Consider the following 16,040-nt stretch of genomic DNA (forward strand, 5'->3'; position numbering starts at 1 on the left):
TTTTCTGTTTTTCACAAAATAATTTCCACTAAGTGGGCCAAAGGATTAGGATTAGTAGTGGCAAAAAAACTTTCCGACCTAAAGCACCTAAAGTGCTTTTAAAATATGGAGTTGGTGTTGCCAGGAACTCAAGTACCGATTGGTGAGAATGTTTTATGTGTGTGACATTTTCTAAAGATGGGATTTGGGGGATGGGAGATCGTTGAGTTAATGATTTTTATTGCTTCTGGTTTTTGATCTCTTCCCTCTCTGGCAGGCTTCTGAGCTTCTCTGAGACATCATTAAGTAAATCAGTTTGGCCACTTCCACTTTTATGTGTTGATACTGGCTAAGGTCTCTGCTGTCCACATTGCAGTCTGCCAGGGTCGTTCCCGTGCATACACTCACAGCTTTGGCCTTTGCCAACTGGTCTTTTGGGAGATGGATAATCCCCTAGCTTCACATCACATGTCCGTGGTAATGCTGTGTCAGTCAGACAGTGCTAATACCACTTTAATGTGGAGTGTATTTTGTAGAGGACATGTGGTGGGGTGGGGAGGACTCATGTGATTTCTAAGAAAGAGATTTGGATTAAAGAAAGTAGGGTCTTAAGAAAGTTATACATTTCTGTTCCAAAGGACAGTGATGTTTTCCTTGTCTCCTGGCCTTGGCTTTTTGATTATTTTGCTGTTTAACTCTTTAAGACTCATCTTGAAAAAACACTTATGATCGTATTTACAATATGTTAAGGACATGAGTTAATCCTGAAGAAAACATAGTTTGTATAGTATACTGTATGCTATGTGAATTTACCTGGCCTAGTGCCTGATGGCCTATTGTCTTCTTCCTACCCTCTTCAGATTATTATAATTATTATTATTATCATCATATTTATTCAGAGAACTTGATGACCCCATTGCCTTCTTGCTGCCCTAGGGCATGATCTTGTCGAATTTCTTAACTTAGAGATAGAACCCTATTCAGATGATGATGATGATGATGATGATGATGATGATGATGATGATTGTTATATTAATTCAGAGAACTGGAAGGAAAATCCAGAGTTAGTAGTGTGGCTCACTTATGGAGAGTAGGTGTATCGCTGCTGAGTTCATGCAATGGGTTGACACTGAATTAGGGGAAAGAGTACTGGTTTTGGAGTCAGAAGACCTGGGTTCAAATCCTACCACCGATGCGTACTACCAGTGTGATCTTGGGCCCATCCTTTAATCACCCTGGGCTTTAGTTTCCTCAACTCTAAAGTGAAGGAATTGGACTATAGTAATGATAACAATAACTGGTGTGTACACAGTGCTTCAGGGTTTGCAAAGTACTTTACAGATTTTATCTCATAACAACTATGGGAGGTAGGTGCTTCTATTATTCCTTCTCCCCCCTTTTATTAATAGATAAGGAGACTCAAGCAGATAAAGAGAAATAAGTGTCTGAGGCTAGATTTGAACTCAGGTCTTCCTGACTCCACTCTATCCACTGCACCACTTAGCTACCAGACTAGATGGCCTCTGGGATCCTGTCCAGTTCTAATCTATGATCCTGAGGGAAGAAGTGCCTTTCCCCCATCATTCCTTTCACTGCCCTTCTCCCCCCACCAACTCCCCATCATCTGCACATACACATATAGCTGTAATGGCACTTAGCATTTCCTTATCACAGCCAGGGTTCAGTGAGGTTGACTGCTTCTGAAATGTGTGGAGTTTCATTTAAGCTAACCTCTAGGCTGTTTCCCAAGGGGGTGCGACTGAGTCCAGCATGAGGAAAATTAAAGGTTCAGAATCATGTAATCATGGATTTTTTTGAGGGTGGCAGTGTGAGTAGACAAAGGTAATTGTTACTTCACAGATGAAAGACTTTTAACCCAGTTACCATAGATTTGCCCCATGGGTTAGTAGGTGTTAAGGACATTCTGACAGATGATGAGTGATGAGTAGAGTAACATTTTACCTACTCAAAGTACAACTACCTGGGATGTATTTGAGAAAAAGAAAGAAGCAAACAAAAATGGCTTCTGAGCAGAAGACTTCAAGTTAGTGCAGTAGTCCACATCTGCATGCCTGAGGAAGGGTGCACCTTCTAGAGTATCCTATTCAAGGTGAAGCTAAGCAGGTACCTGGGTCCCCTCCTCAGACCCTGTTTACTCTTACTTAACACAAAATTCTGACAAGCTGTTATCTGGTTCCCCAGCTTATAGCAGATTAGTGGCAATAGACTGGGGAAAAGAGGCTCCTATAGGCAGGCCCACTTAAAGAAACAAGAGAGGAGATGAAAAAATCATAAAAATCAGGTTTAAGGACTCAAAAATCACTAAGGTCATTTAGCTTGGGATCAAACATACCTCTCAGGTCCCAGCATTGCCTGTATTACCAAATACAAAATATTTGGGGTTCACCATAGTGATCTGACCCTAAGACAATGAGAAAATATGAAAACTAAATAGATAATGCATTTAAAAAAATATTCCCATTCTGAATGGTTAGGTTTTTTTTTTAATGTAGCACTGTGATAGATTTGTAGGTTTGTTGTTAAGATACTCATCACCAGGTTGGCCAAGAAGTGATGTTAGAACCATCAGCTAAGTCATAGAAGAGTTGTAATCTACATCAATGGCCCCATGGAAGTGGAATGGTGGAGACAGTTGTGGTCAGGTATGGGATGGGTTCAATGACCCTTCCAATTATAGTTCACTTCCAATTAGATGATTTCTGTGATTCTCACTGAAACATGGATTCTTGAAGTATTTGAGAAGCTTGAAGGGGTCAGTCCTCAGCTGTGTGGAAACCTGAGCTGTCTAGCACAACTTTTACCCTTGGGAGCTAAGGAGTGAGATCTTCCTTTTCAGAGATAATTAATTGCTTTAAAGCACTTATCAGAATTTAATAAGCCTCATCCCATTTTCTTCCTTTCGCACTTTCTTAGTCCTCTTCATGACAGTGAATGTTTCCTAAGTATCCACTGCTGTGGAGAGAACCCTGTAATAGGTGTTATAGTAGATAGAAATTGGGTAGAGGACAAAGGCACTGCCCTTGAGGTGTTAATAATCCAAACCCATGAATTCCAAGATGACTTCCGTCATTAAGCCTAAAAATAATACTTTTTAAGGGGAAAATATCACATGTCAGTTTTTGCTGTTCTCCCAAAAAACTCTCTTAATCAATCAAGAAACATTTATTAAGTGCCTACTATGTGTCAGGAACTGTGCTAAATACTGGGGATATAAGAAGAGGCAGAAGACAGTCCTTGCCCTCAGAGGAGCTTAAATCTAACGGGGGAGACAACTTGCAAATAAATATATATATATATAAGGCAAGCTGGATACAGGATAAATGGGAAATGATAAAAGAGAGAAAACACTAGAATTAAAGGAGGTCAGAGAAGAATTCCCGTGGAAGGGGGGATTTTACTTGGGCCTTACAGGAAGCCAGGAAGATTAGTAGTTGGAGCAGAGGAGGGAGAGTATACCAGGGATAAGAAACAACCAGAGGAAATTCCTGGAGGCTAGTGATGTCTTGTTGGTGTACAGCCAAGTGGCCAGTGGTACTGAATCAAAGTGTATATGTTGGGAAGGCAAGTCTAAGAACACTGGAAAGATAAGAGGGGGTTGGATTATGAAGGGCTTTGGCTGCCAAGTAGAGCATTTTATATTTGCTCCTGGAAGTAATAGGGAGCTATTGGAAGTTATTGAGTGTGGTAGTGGGCTGATGAGCCAATTCTGAAGCTTTAGTGGGCATTTCCTCTCCATGAATGGTCCTGAGCTGGGGAAGAGGATACTTGGAAATAGGTGCATTCACTGCTGAGATTTCTTTCTTCCGTTAGTATGCATGATTTCATCAGTTTCAACACAGAATTCTTGGGGAGTAAATGATGTTGAATGACCAAATGGAATTTCCCTACCCCAAAGGTCACTATTCCAAACTTGCCATTTCTTCTGGCATTTGCTAGAGCTCTTAATACCATTGACCAGGAAGCCTACTTCACAGGGTTATTCCAAGCAACTGAACCAGTTTTATTCCAATAGAACATGTGCTCATAGAGTTTCTTGGAAGTATATTAATAACATTCTTGTCCATAGTCAAAGATGGTGCTACTTATCGACACTTCTGGCATGTAGAAGTAGATAAACACAGGCCTTTCATGTGCCTCTGGGTACCTCCTTCTCCCTGAAGGATGCTCCAGTTGCCCCAGCTTTTGTGTTGTCTTCCTCCTCTAGTGACCTCGTATACAAACGTGTGAGAAACACTGTGGTGTGGTTGATGGAAAGCGGACTTCAGAGGAGGAAGAACTGGGGTCAAGCTCTGCCTCTGACCCGCATTAGTTGTGTCGACCTGCTTAACTTCTTAGTGCCTCCAGACAGCTCTAAGATTACGATTTACCTAGGAGGTACCAATTAATATTGAAGATGAGCTTTCCTTATGGGGAGTTTCTCGCAGCAGTGAAATCCTAGTTTTAGTTCCATCCTCACCTCCCCAAAAAAGACATACAATGTGTATGTCACTTAGTATAAAGTAAGAGGGGCAGATAAATGGTGCAGTAGATAGAGCATTAGGATTGGAGTCAGGGAGACCTGAGTTCAAATCTGGCATCAGATACTTATTTGCTATGTGACACTGGGCAAGTTACTTAACCGTATTTGCTTCAGATTCCTCATCTGTAAAATGATCTGGAAAAAGAAATAGGAAATCACTTAGTATCTTTATCAAGAAACCCCGAAATGAGGTCACAAAGAATCAGACATGACTGAAAAGCAGCTGAACAACTAAAATAATGTAAGACCCTCAAAACCAGTATTTTTATCTCTGCTATTAATACTGTAGGTTCAGTTGGGACTGACCCAGAGAATCCTCTCAGGTCTGTTATTTCTCTGAGGAGTCTTTTTCTGGACCTAGGGGACTTAGAAATCACCTCGAATAGACTCTGGAGGAAACGTGGAAGTGTGAAGTCCAACTTGTTTGGACGCATTCAGGCTAGGGGAAGGGGGCTTTTCAGTGGATCTGGGGTCCATTGTAGACTTCCAAGGAGGTCCTGGAATTGAGGATGAAAAGATCCCTGAATGTCTGGAGGCCATGTGATCATGGAGGACCCCTTCTAGACCATAAATTTTCCCCATCTAGGGGAACCTCTGTGTTTCCAAGGTATAGCTGAGAGATTGGTGGCGGTTCAATGAGGGCAGCCATTTGGTTATGGTTCAGTCTCCTTCCTCTTCCACTTGAGACTTTGCTGGGGAATGTGGTTTGGCAGCTTGTGATATATTTGGTGTTTATCTTCATGACTCTTGACCCCACCATGTCCTTCTCTTGACATTTAGACCCTTTTAAATCGACTGAGTAAATAACTTCTCTTCTCTCTGCAGGCTCCTTATCTGCTGAGGAATGAAGCTCTTCGCATCAGCACAGGGCAGAGTGCTGCCATCACTACCCAGCTCCTGGACATCCGAGATGACGACAATCCTCAGGAGGTGATGGTGGAGGTGGTAAACACCCCTCGTCACGGCCAGCTCCTCCAGCCACTGCGTGATCCGGGTGCCCCTGTCCACCAGTTCCAGCTGGATGATCTGGCCAGAGGCCTTCTCTACTACACACATGATGGCTCAGCCAGTACTTCTGATGCTATCCTCCTGCAGGCCAGTGATGGGTACTCCTTCCAGAATATACTGTTCAAAGTACAGATTGTGCCAAAGGTAAGCATCAGTCTCTTTGGTGTTTAAGCTAGAATGTTGGTGTTGATAATGTGTTCCCTTGTATTCTGGTCAGTGTGTGCAGAACACATTATGTCCCTATTGTGTGCCGAGAGAAGAAGTGTAATATGGTCCTTGTCCTTAATGGTATTACCACCTATTTGGAGAGAAAGAACATAGCCACAAAGCAGAGAACATCATAAGAGCATAATAAAATTCTAATTTGTGCAGTACAGATTACAAATGCTGTGGAACTTCATGAAAGAGGATGACCTCTATACCACCTAGTCACCTGAGATAATTCAAAGGAGGAGGTAGGACAGTGGGTTAGGATTTGGATAGGTGGAGGAGGGAAGGGAGGGTATTTCAGTTTGGGGGAGCAGTATCAGTAAAGGGGAACTGGAGTTTGATATCACTGGGGACCATCTCCCCATTAAAGAGAAAAGGAAGAAATGTCATCTTCGTGAATATCCCATCACACCCTTGAATTCCATGGAGATAGTGAAAGAGCAGGCCACTGAGCAACTCTTTTGAAGCTTTCTGCTTCTTAGGGGTCACATCTTCTGCTATTGGACTGGGTGGGTGGGTGGCAGAACTTCCATAGATAGCCCTTGGTGACTTGTCAGAACAGAAATCATTTTTGCCAGATTTTTAGGAAGGTTGAGTTGCATTTAAGTCTCCAGGCATGTGGTGTTAAGAGCAAGTAGGAAGGAACCACAAAAATTGCAGTGGCTTCAGAGAAGGAAGGAATGATGTGAATGGCCTAAGGTGGCATCTCTGGGATTCCCCGCAGCCACAGAATCCGAGCTTGTAAGAGACTTTCATGATCATGTAATCCAAACTGCAGCTATCCCAGGGAAATCTCTGCTATAAGACACTCAACAGATAGTTGTCCAACCTCTACTTGAATATGTCCAAACTTGGGGGACCTCACCACCTCTGGAGGCAGCACATTCCACGCTGGACAGCTCCAGTTCTTACACATTGATTTTCCTGGCATGGGACCTAGCATTGCCACTTGACCACTTCCATCCACTGTTCCTGATTCTACCCTCTGGGGCTAAACAGAACAAATTGAATCCTTCCTCCACACAAGGGCCTTTCAGATATTTGAAGATGACTCTGAAGTCTACTCCTCTCCAGCTTAAATACCCCCGGTTTCTTCAACCATTCCTTTCATGACTTGGACTCAAGGCTGTTGACCATCCTGGTTGACCTCCTCAGGACACTCTTAAGCTTATGCCTGTTCTTCCTAGACTGTGGCACTCAGAACTGAGCATAACACTGCACATGAGGACTATCACTTTCCCATTCCCAGAAGCCACACCTCTTTCAATGCAGCCCAGATCCCACTTTTTTTTTTGGCCGCCATTTTTAAAGGGTAGTGCTGATTGAAGGGCCAAGGATAAACCAGATAACCTTTCATGACTCCTTCCTGCTTTCATCGTCGTCATCATCATCATCATCTGAATGCATAAGGCACCTAAGAAATGTTTGTTGATTTATGGGAAAGAGCTCATGGGACTTGGGTTTGAATCTCAATTTTAACAGTGTGACCTTGGGCATGTCATTTAAAATCCTTGAGCCTCAGTTTCACTTTTATAAAGTGTATGGTTAGACTAGGTGAATTCTGTGATCCCTTTCTGCTGTATATCTATGACCCTTCAGGACTTACCTAAAATTGTTTGATTGTGAGTCTAAAAGAAAGCCTGTTTTTTCATTTTCCTCCCCAATGCATTAGTCTTTTTTTTTTAAAGTTTCATTGGTGATGAAACAAACAAAAGAAAGCCAAAAGCCACCATTACCTCTCCAGTTAGAAAGAACAGCTAAGTAAAACAAGCCAGCGCAAAGACCATATCTGAAAGCATATGACATTTCTTGCTATGCCTATCCATACCCCAGAAACCTTCCTTGTACTAAATCCCAGAAAATGAGTCAATGCAATGACCTCCCAGTGCTAATTGTTGTCATCAGATGCTTCCTAGGTGTGTGACCCTGGGCAAGTCACTTCACCCTTTGTGCCTCAGTTTCCTCATTAGTAAAATGATCTGAGAAGGAAATGGCAAACCACTCCAGTATCTCTGCCAAGAAAACACCCCCAAACCCCACTCATACTCATGAAGAGTCAGACCAGACTGAACATGACTAAAGAAGAATAAGTTCGTTGTCGTATCCAGCATTCATCAGCTCACCTCCTTCTCTCTTCCAAGACCAGTAGACATTTAGCAAAGATATCCTGAGTGGGTGCTTGATTGAGTAGATGAAGAGCTGGCCTTGGAGTCAGAAAGACTTGGGTTGAGGTGCTAACGCCCACGTGGCCTGCTGCATGTTGTTGAACTGCTCAGAGCTCCAGACAACACTAAAATCATATATGGTGGAAAAATTATAGTTCTTTGTTAGTACAGGGGTTAGGTTTGATAGGTTCAAAAAAGCTTCTAAAGCACAAATAGTTAGAGAAATGTGGATGAAAACGACCCAGACACTGAGGGGTGTGGAGAGGATTATGCCCCTTCTGGGTGTTGGGGGCGAGGTGTTAATGTTTGTTCTTGTTCTACCTTTGGAGTAAATGTCCCCCTGTAAAAAGGAATCTAGCTGTTGAGTGGTTAAATGGGGCTGGAGGCCACTTCTCCAGGTGCTCCCTATCCTGATGAAATCCCTGGGGCCAGTGCCCCCCATAATTTGTTCAACTATTCTTCATTGGAGGGCACATTTTTTCCCCCAGCCTTTTCTTTTTTGTCTGGTTCCATGCTTTTTCTTTGAAAAGTTTGGTATGTGTGGATATGCTCTAGCTGGCAATAAACTCCTTGGATTATAGGTTCAGTCTGTCAGAGGGTATAAACAAGTGAGTAGTTTTATTTGCACCATTCCAATTTATTTTCCAGCATGTTTGAACTAGTTGCCAGCAGTGTCTTTCTATGTCTCCCTTCCCACAGCCTCCATAGTCATCAGTTTTCCCATCTTCTGGAATTTTGTCTAGTTTGATGACATTATGGAAGTCACTGCTCTGGCGCCTGCTACCTGAAAGCCAGGTGCTCCATGTCAACATTCCCCCCGCACTAGGGATACCTTCCCAGTACTCTTTGAGGGCTGGGGAGGACTTTTGGCTCTGATGTTGGCCAAGGCCACACTGACTTTGTTCCTCCAGTTTTAGAGACCCAACACTCCAGTCCCATTTAAACACTCTTTAACCGCTATAGTCAGATTAGCTTTTACAGAGGGATATTTACTTCAAAGGCATAATAAGAGCAAACCTGCAAACATTGGGGGGCCATAATCTTTCCCTCCCCATACCGCTCAGTCTCTGGGTTGTATTAATTTACATTTCTCTGATTATTAAAGCTTCTGGAACTTTACCCCTGCCCCCCCCAATGGTTATTGGTAGTTTATCTTAAAAATATTTCCTAACATCCTTCCTTTCCTTCTTCTCTCCTTTCCCACTGTTCCCCTTCCATATTCCAATTTTTTTTTTGCTAAAATCCATTTCTTGACTTTCTTTTTATCAACTACCTAGTTGTCAAGTTAATTTCAATAAGTATTTATTTAAAAATTATTTATTTAGTATTTTCCCCACTTACATGTAAAAACAATTTTTAACATTTGTTTTTTCAAATTTTGAGTTCTAAATTCTCTCTTTCCCTCCCTACTTCCTCTCACTGAGAAGGCAGTAATTTGATATAGGTTATACATGTGCAGTCATGCAAAGCATATTCTGTCCACAAGGATTTATTAAAAGCCAATTATGTGGCAGGCAACTTGTGAAGAGCTGGGAATAGGAACTTAAGAATGAAATAGTCCTTGCCCTCAACAAGCTTTTGTTCCATGCAGAGGAAACAGCATGTACACTACAAGTAAATACAGCATATAGACAAGAAGGGGAAGAATTGACAGGCCTCTTGTTTGAGAGAGATGATTAAAACCATAAGTAAGGATGCTTTTGCTTTATGCACTTTGCAGTTCACTGATCTGGGCTTTATTAGACTTTCTGTTTATATGAAAGAAGTAGGCTAAGAGGGGATATGCCTTTCTCGATTGTTTTAGCTCTACAATGAAGCTGTTTTTCATTTTTCATTTCATTACATGTGGCAATATGAATATTGTGGGTTTAGAAAATTGCTTTTGCTCTAGTTTTGAAAAAAAACCCCAAAACAATGTTTTTTGTGGTTGTTGAAAATACTGAGGCTAAATTGCTTCATTTTCTCCTAGTTCCTTCATCTTCTGCCCTGGTCACAAAAATAGAAGAAGGCATGCTGTTGCTTTTATCTGCCCATCTGAAATGGGTTATAAAATGTGAAGTTCATAGCTTATGGTATATCATGAATTAAGAACCATTCAGTTAGCCAGGCAGGAAAAGGAGAAGGGAACTCATTTTGGGATCCAGTCAAAAATCCTTAGAGCATGGAGTTGGGAAGCTGGGTTCCATATTGAAGAGAATCTTTCTGGATTCCATTTGATGAAACTGGGTGGAATCTGAAGGATTACCTCTTGATTGGCGATAGTTAATGATTTCCTCACCTAGATGCAGTAGAGAAATCTCTTTCCCATTCCTGCAAGATTGAAAAAAAAAGTCATTCTGTTGGCCCTTTTTATGCCCCAACTAAGTGTCTACAGACTCATCCCTGGTGAGCTGGAAGAAATGTTGAGTTGCTGAAGACGTTTTAGAAATCACCAATAGTTATCCCCGCAAAAGATCATTTATGTCTTGAAAGAGAGGATAATGAAGCTAGAAAGCTGAATTTAGGGTGGTTTATTAGTCAGTTTCTTAATCTCTTGTCTCTCATTATTTTAAAAAATCTTTTGCCAGCACTGAGAGTGTCAGTGGTAGCATAATATAGATAGTAACACAAGGAGGTAGATTTGGCAGATACACAGCCTCTCCTTCATCCTCATTATCACCTTCCTGCAATAGCCCTGGGAGAAGAACTGGAGAGGTTGATTTCTGAAGGAGACTGTCTAGACCCAGAGAAGGCGGTTTCTTCTCTTCCTTTCTGATTCCCATCCAGAGGTTGTTAGGAAATATTTCAGCGTAACCCCAGGCTGCAGAGCTTTCTTACCCGGTGTTCTAATCTCTGCCCTTAGAGCTCATTACAATGCACTGCTGAATAATTGTGTGTGGTGTGTCCTTAGGTTTAAGGTTAGTTCTCAGATTTCAGCTGAGTTGGCTGTCCTAGGAAGAAAAAAAATGGTGTTTTCATCTATAAGAGAAGGGCTACGGATAAAGAGTGCAGAAGGGACATGAAAGACCTATAGCTCCTGAGAAATAAGTTTGGAGTTGCCCCTACAAGACCCTTCTTCCTGCAGTGCCAAGTTGCACTGGTCAATGTTCAAATAAGCCCTTTTAGAAGTAGAGTGGTATTACTCACCTGACTGACCCCACTCTTGGCGTCCACCTACACCAATGGTCAGTATTTGTTAAGTCCAAGGGAACCCAGAAATACTATTTTATTTTATCTGCACAGTGAGCCTGGGAGATAGGGACTAAAACTATCTCCATTTTACAAATGAGGAAACTGAGGTAGGGAATGATTAAGTGACTTGTCCAGGGTCGCCCAGCTAGTAAGTGTCTGAAGAAATAGGGAAGTATTCATACTCAGACCCCTTTAGAGGATTCACAATCTGAGTAAATTCCTAGATTAAGTAATCAAGGAATTTCGAGGGCCAAAGAATTCTCTGCCAGTTGAATTTTAGCAGTTGGAAGACTGAAGTCTGACCTTTGCAACCCTCCTGAGGGAACAAAGCAGAATGTTTCTGCTCCCTCATATCTGGATTATCTTCCGGGGGTCCTCCCTACTACAGGAGGGCATGGAAACCCTCCCTTGACTTAGTGTCAGCATAATCCCCCCAGCCAGGGTTACCCAGACAGATCCTTGAGCTCAGTGACAAAGATGAGTCAGAGGCGTAGTGATATGGCTCGTGGAGCTTAACTGTGGCTGTCAGTATTAGCTTGCAGGACCCACTGGGATGAACCCATTGCACAGACCCCCCCTCCTTATAGGACACCTGACAGATTCCTGTTTGGCCTTTGCTTGGGGACCTCTAGGGAGGAAGAACCCACTGCCTTTTGAGACACCTCATTCTGCTTTTGAAGAGTTCTGATTGTTAAGGGAGGGGAAAGCTTCCTTAAATTAAATCTAAATTGGCTTCTTTGCAACTTTCTCCTGCCTGCTGTCTGGGGCAGCTGGTGGCACAGTGGATGCATCTGAGTTGAAAGGTGACCTCTGACACTTACTAGCTGTGTGAACCTGGGCAAGTCGCTTAATTATTCCCTGCCTCAGTTTCCTCATCTGTAAAGTGGTGATAGTATTGTTACTCGTGAGGATAGCATGTAAAATACTTTGCAAACCTTAAAGCACTATATAAATGCCAGTTATTAGTATTAATCTCTTTATCTTTTGGCAACGTTTTAGAGCCTTGATGACAGCTATCCTATCTCCCTTAAGACTTCTCATTCAGGCTAAGCATCTTTCATTCCATCCCTTCGATGTGAGGATTGCCTGCATTCCCAGGAAGAAGGGAAGCTGACTGTTCTCTTCTCTGAACATGCATCAGAAAGCCCTGCCCACCCTTTTGTTCAGGTGGGAGATGATCCATCTCTTTCCTTTGCCTAAGAGCTGAATTTTTTTAGAGTCTCCAGGGGCAAGCAATATGCTTACTTGAGTTCCCAGTGGATCTGTGCTCATAAGAAGTTAGAAGGGGAGACAGAGTTGGAAGTATGGCCAACATTTCCTGTGGCATTTCCATTTCCTAGACCCAGGGGTGTGCTGGTAAATGTTTAACCACGAGCTCTCTGAAAATGAATGTATGTACTATACCTTTAACCGACATTATTAACATTTTCTCTCTCACTTTCTTAAGTCTAGTCAATCAGCAAAACAATAAACCACACCCGGATTTCTAGCATTTGCTGATTTCCAAGGTATAAACTTAACAATCTGAGCAAACTGAGAATTTAACAACCAGCTTTCATAACTTGGTAAAATTTGGTTCAAGAACTCCCTTGCCTGGACCTCTTGCTTCTTGCAGATGTATTTATGCAGTAGGGCTTGCTTTGGCTTCTATGGCTAATGTGACCTCCTTGAGCTGCTAGTTATGAACCTTCTCTAGTCTTTCCTTCTCTTCTTGATAGCCCAAGTAACGTTACCTTTCTCTTTGAGGTGATCTAACTTATCTTTGGGTCACTGTCTCTGTTTACCTCTCTCACTGTGATATCATCCTCCTTCCCTTGTAGACATTTAGATCTTTGATCTCAGCATTTAGGCCCATCAGTATGTACTGGATGTTAATACTAATTAATTAGTTAATACTAATTCTAATCTGATGATGATAATGGAATGATATTATATGATGACATAATAATATAATAAAATTATATACTATAATAATGATAATGATACTTGAAATTTATTTAGTCTTCTTTTACACATTTTCTTCATTTGTCTTCCTTTCCAAAAAAAGGAGAGGGGAGGAGTTCTAAGGGATTAAGTGGTTTGTTCAGTATGTCCTATGGCCAAACTAAGTCTGTGGCCTTTGACCTCTTTTTTGAACAGTTTTCTTTGGGTCCTATTTTCACTATACTAGTTGCTGAAGTTGTTATAAATAGTAATGTCCAGTGAGTAAAGAAGACAGCTTTCCTGTAGTTGTGGTTTCAAGTAGACATGTAGCCAACCTTGAATGAATAGTGATTCTCATTTTTGTTTTGAATAACCATCTGGGAACATGGTGCGTGGGACTGTCTACAATAAACAGTCCTATTTGCTCAGGATTGTTTGATGGACGGCGTCTGGCTGGTGACTTTGGTCTGATAGTAGAGTGCTTTCAGCCTAGAGGGCTCTCCAAACCATTGCTGATAACAGTCTGTCGATATCTTCAGCTGTCATTGTGAGCAGAAAGGACAAGGATCGGGTGAGCGTGGAATTTGAACGTTGCAGCTATCCTGATCAGAACAGAGACTTGTTGGGTGGTGAATCGATTGCCAATGTGATGCCCATCTTGGAATGAAAGGGAGAGATGTTGCATGCATCTGTCAGCCTTGTCCATCTTCCCTTCAAAACTCCAAATCCACATTGATAAAAACGTCATTTTTCATCTTGTTCTGGATGCAAACACTGTTGAATATCACCCTGAAGACTTTTGTTGGAACATTTATGAAAAACAGGCTTCCAGCTGGTAACCAATCATATCCAACTGAGATATGGGACAGGGGGAACAAAATAAATCCTCAAGATTAAGGAATACTAAGAGTACTTTGCTGAATAGGTTTGATTAATTGGTTGGGTTACTAAGTAAAAAAAAAATTGCTGGAGATATTCCTATTAAACTATTTAATATCTGACAAGGATTAGGATGTGGCCAGAGAGAAACTAGTTCTTTCTGGTAAGGGCTAGTTCCACTCTCAAATCATATCCTTTGTTGTAGTAAATGGATGTTATCCTAGAAATCTTGCTTCTTTCACATATTTCTCTTTGGCAGTAAATCTGATAATTTTTACTGTCCCCTTTTTTTGTTTTTATTTTGAGCTGATTACTTGCTACTCTTGGGTAGCTTTGATGCTGAAAAACCAATAAGTTCCACGTCATCAACTGGATGGAAAATTCCTGGGTTGCTTGGGAGAGTTTCCTGGCTGTTTGGTCCTGGCTTTGTGCAGCTGGTTTCCTTGATTCTTTTAAATTGTACTACTCCCACTCGTTTTCCTGGGGAATGCTTGTTTTTCCTTGATCTGATGGTTGGTATTGATAAGGCAAAGTCTCAGCAGGCTTTTTACCCAAGAGTGCTTTAGTGGTACAGAATACCCCATACTTCATCTGTCAGCTGGCTAGTGTTGAGCTTGGCCACCCTAGCAGGTATGCCACTCACCCCCTCCCACAGTATCCCTTTTATGAATGGTCCACACCTGTTAGAACATAAGTTACTTGATAGCTGGGACTGTCTTTCTTTTTGCTTGTATTTTTATCCTCATGCTGCTCGGCACACAATAAATACTTAGTAAGTGTCTTCTGTATTCTAATCTGATTGCAGTCACCAGCTGAAAAAAAAACCTCATGTTAAGGACATTTGATAATAATTTAAACAAGGGTAAACCTAAACTCATTTAAGATTGTTTTTGCTAAAGTGCAAACCTGACCTCTTATGAAGCTATGTTGTTAACATTTTATTATTCTGTACCTGACAAACCTTAAGTAGCACCAACATTTCCATATGCAAAGAACTAGAAAAGAGGATTGTACGTGAAACCGTGCACCTCTGTTACTAACGGACTGCCTTTTTTCATAAAGCAAATAATAAATTCTACTTGTTAGTTTTAAGGCTTTCCAGCTTTGCCACATCCTGACAAACCTAAATTGTTTCTCTGCTTTGCATGTGTTTTTTTAAATGCTTCACTGCCTTTCTTATTTTGATATGGGATTTGAACAAAAATTTAGATATCATACTTATCAAAACTGGAAACCAGTCTAGCAGAAATTAGCTTTAGACCGAGATCTCATACGCTATTCCTCAAGTAAGCTCCAAACTGATAGTGGTGACTTAGGTATAAAAGGTTATGACAAAAAAAAATAATAAAATTAGAACATGGAAGGAGATCTTGTTCACAACTATAGGGAAAGAGTTCTTGATCAAATAAGTTACAGGGAAAGTCACAGAAGAATTGGTGGACAATTTTGATTAAGTAAAATGGAAAAGCATCTGCAAAAATTAAATCCATTCCATTAGAATTAGAAGGGAAGCGAGCAGCTAGGTGGTACAGTGTATAGAGCACTGGCAGTGGAGTCAGGAAGACTTGAGTTGAAATCAGCCTCAACTGTGTGACCCTGGGCAAGTCACTTAAACTCAATTGCCTCCCTGCCCCCCCCAAAAAAAAAAGATTAGAAGGGAAATGGTTGACTTGGAGGGGGGAAGCTTTGTTAACAAGTTTCTCTGAGAAAGATCTGAAACCCAAGATACGTGAGGAATGGATACAGATTGATAAGAGCTAAACCTATTTCCCCAATAGACAAGGATATTTATTAATTCTTTGATTTATATGGTAGTTATATGGCTGAGTCAAAGGATATAAACAGGCAATTTTTTTTTAAATAAATTTTTAAACTTTTTTTAACATTTTTCTTTTAAAATGTTGAGTTCCAAATTTTTTCCCTCTCTCTTACTTCTCCTCTACTTGAGATGGGAAGCAATATATCAATTATACATGTGAAATCATACAAAACACATGTCCATATTAGCCATATTTCCAAAAAAAAAAGTGAGAAAATTATATTTGAGTTTGCAATGAGAATACCTCAGTTCTCTCTCTTGAAGTGGATAGCGTTTTTTCATCATGAGTCCTTTGGAATCGTCATGGATCGTTGTATTGATCAGAGCAGCCAAGTCTTTCACTGTT

The 16,040-nt window shown here is 41.2% G+C and overlaps 1 protein-coding gene across 1 annotated transcript in view; it reads left to right on the top strand.

The window, feature by feature from the left end:
• Positions 1-16,040, top strand: part of FRAS1 (Fraser extracellular matrix complex subunit 1) — a 479,438-nt gene that overhangs the window by 301,976 nt on the left and 161,422 nt on the right. Inside the window, 1 exon segment of the mRNA XM_020988371.2 lies at positions 5,345-5,671. Within this exon segment, the coding sequence (XP_020844030.1) occupies positions 5,345-5,671 (327 nt within the window).

Source organism: Phascolarctos cinereus, unplaced genomic scaffold (genome assembly GCF_003287225.1).
Source record: "Phascolarctos cinereus isolate Bilbo 61053 unplaced genomic scaffold, phaCin_HiC Scaffold_9;HRSCAF=440, whole genome shotgun sequence".
Classification (NCBI taxonomy): Eukaryota; Metazoa; Chordata; class Mammalia; order Diprotodontia; family Phascolarctidae; genus Phascolarctos; species Phascolarctos cinereus.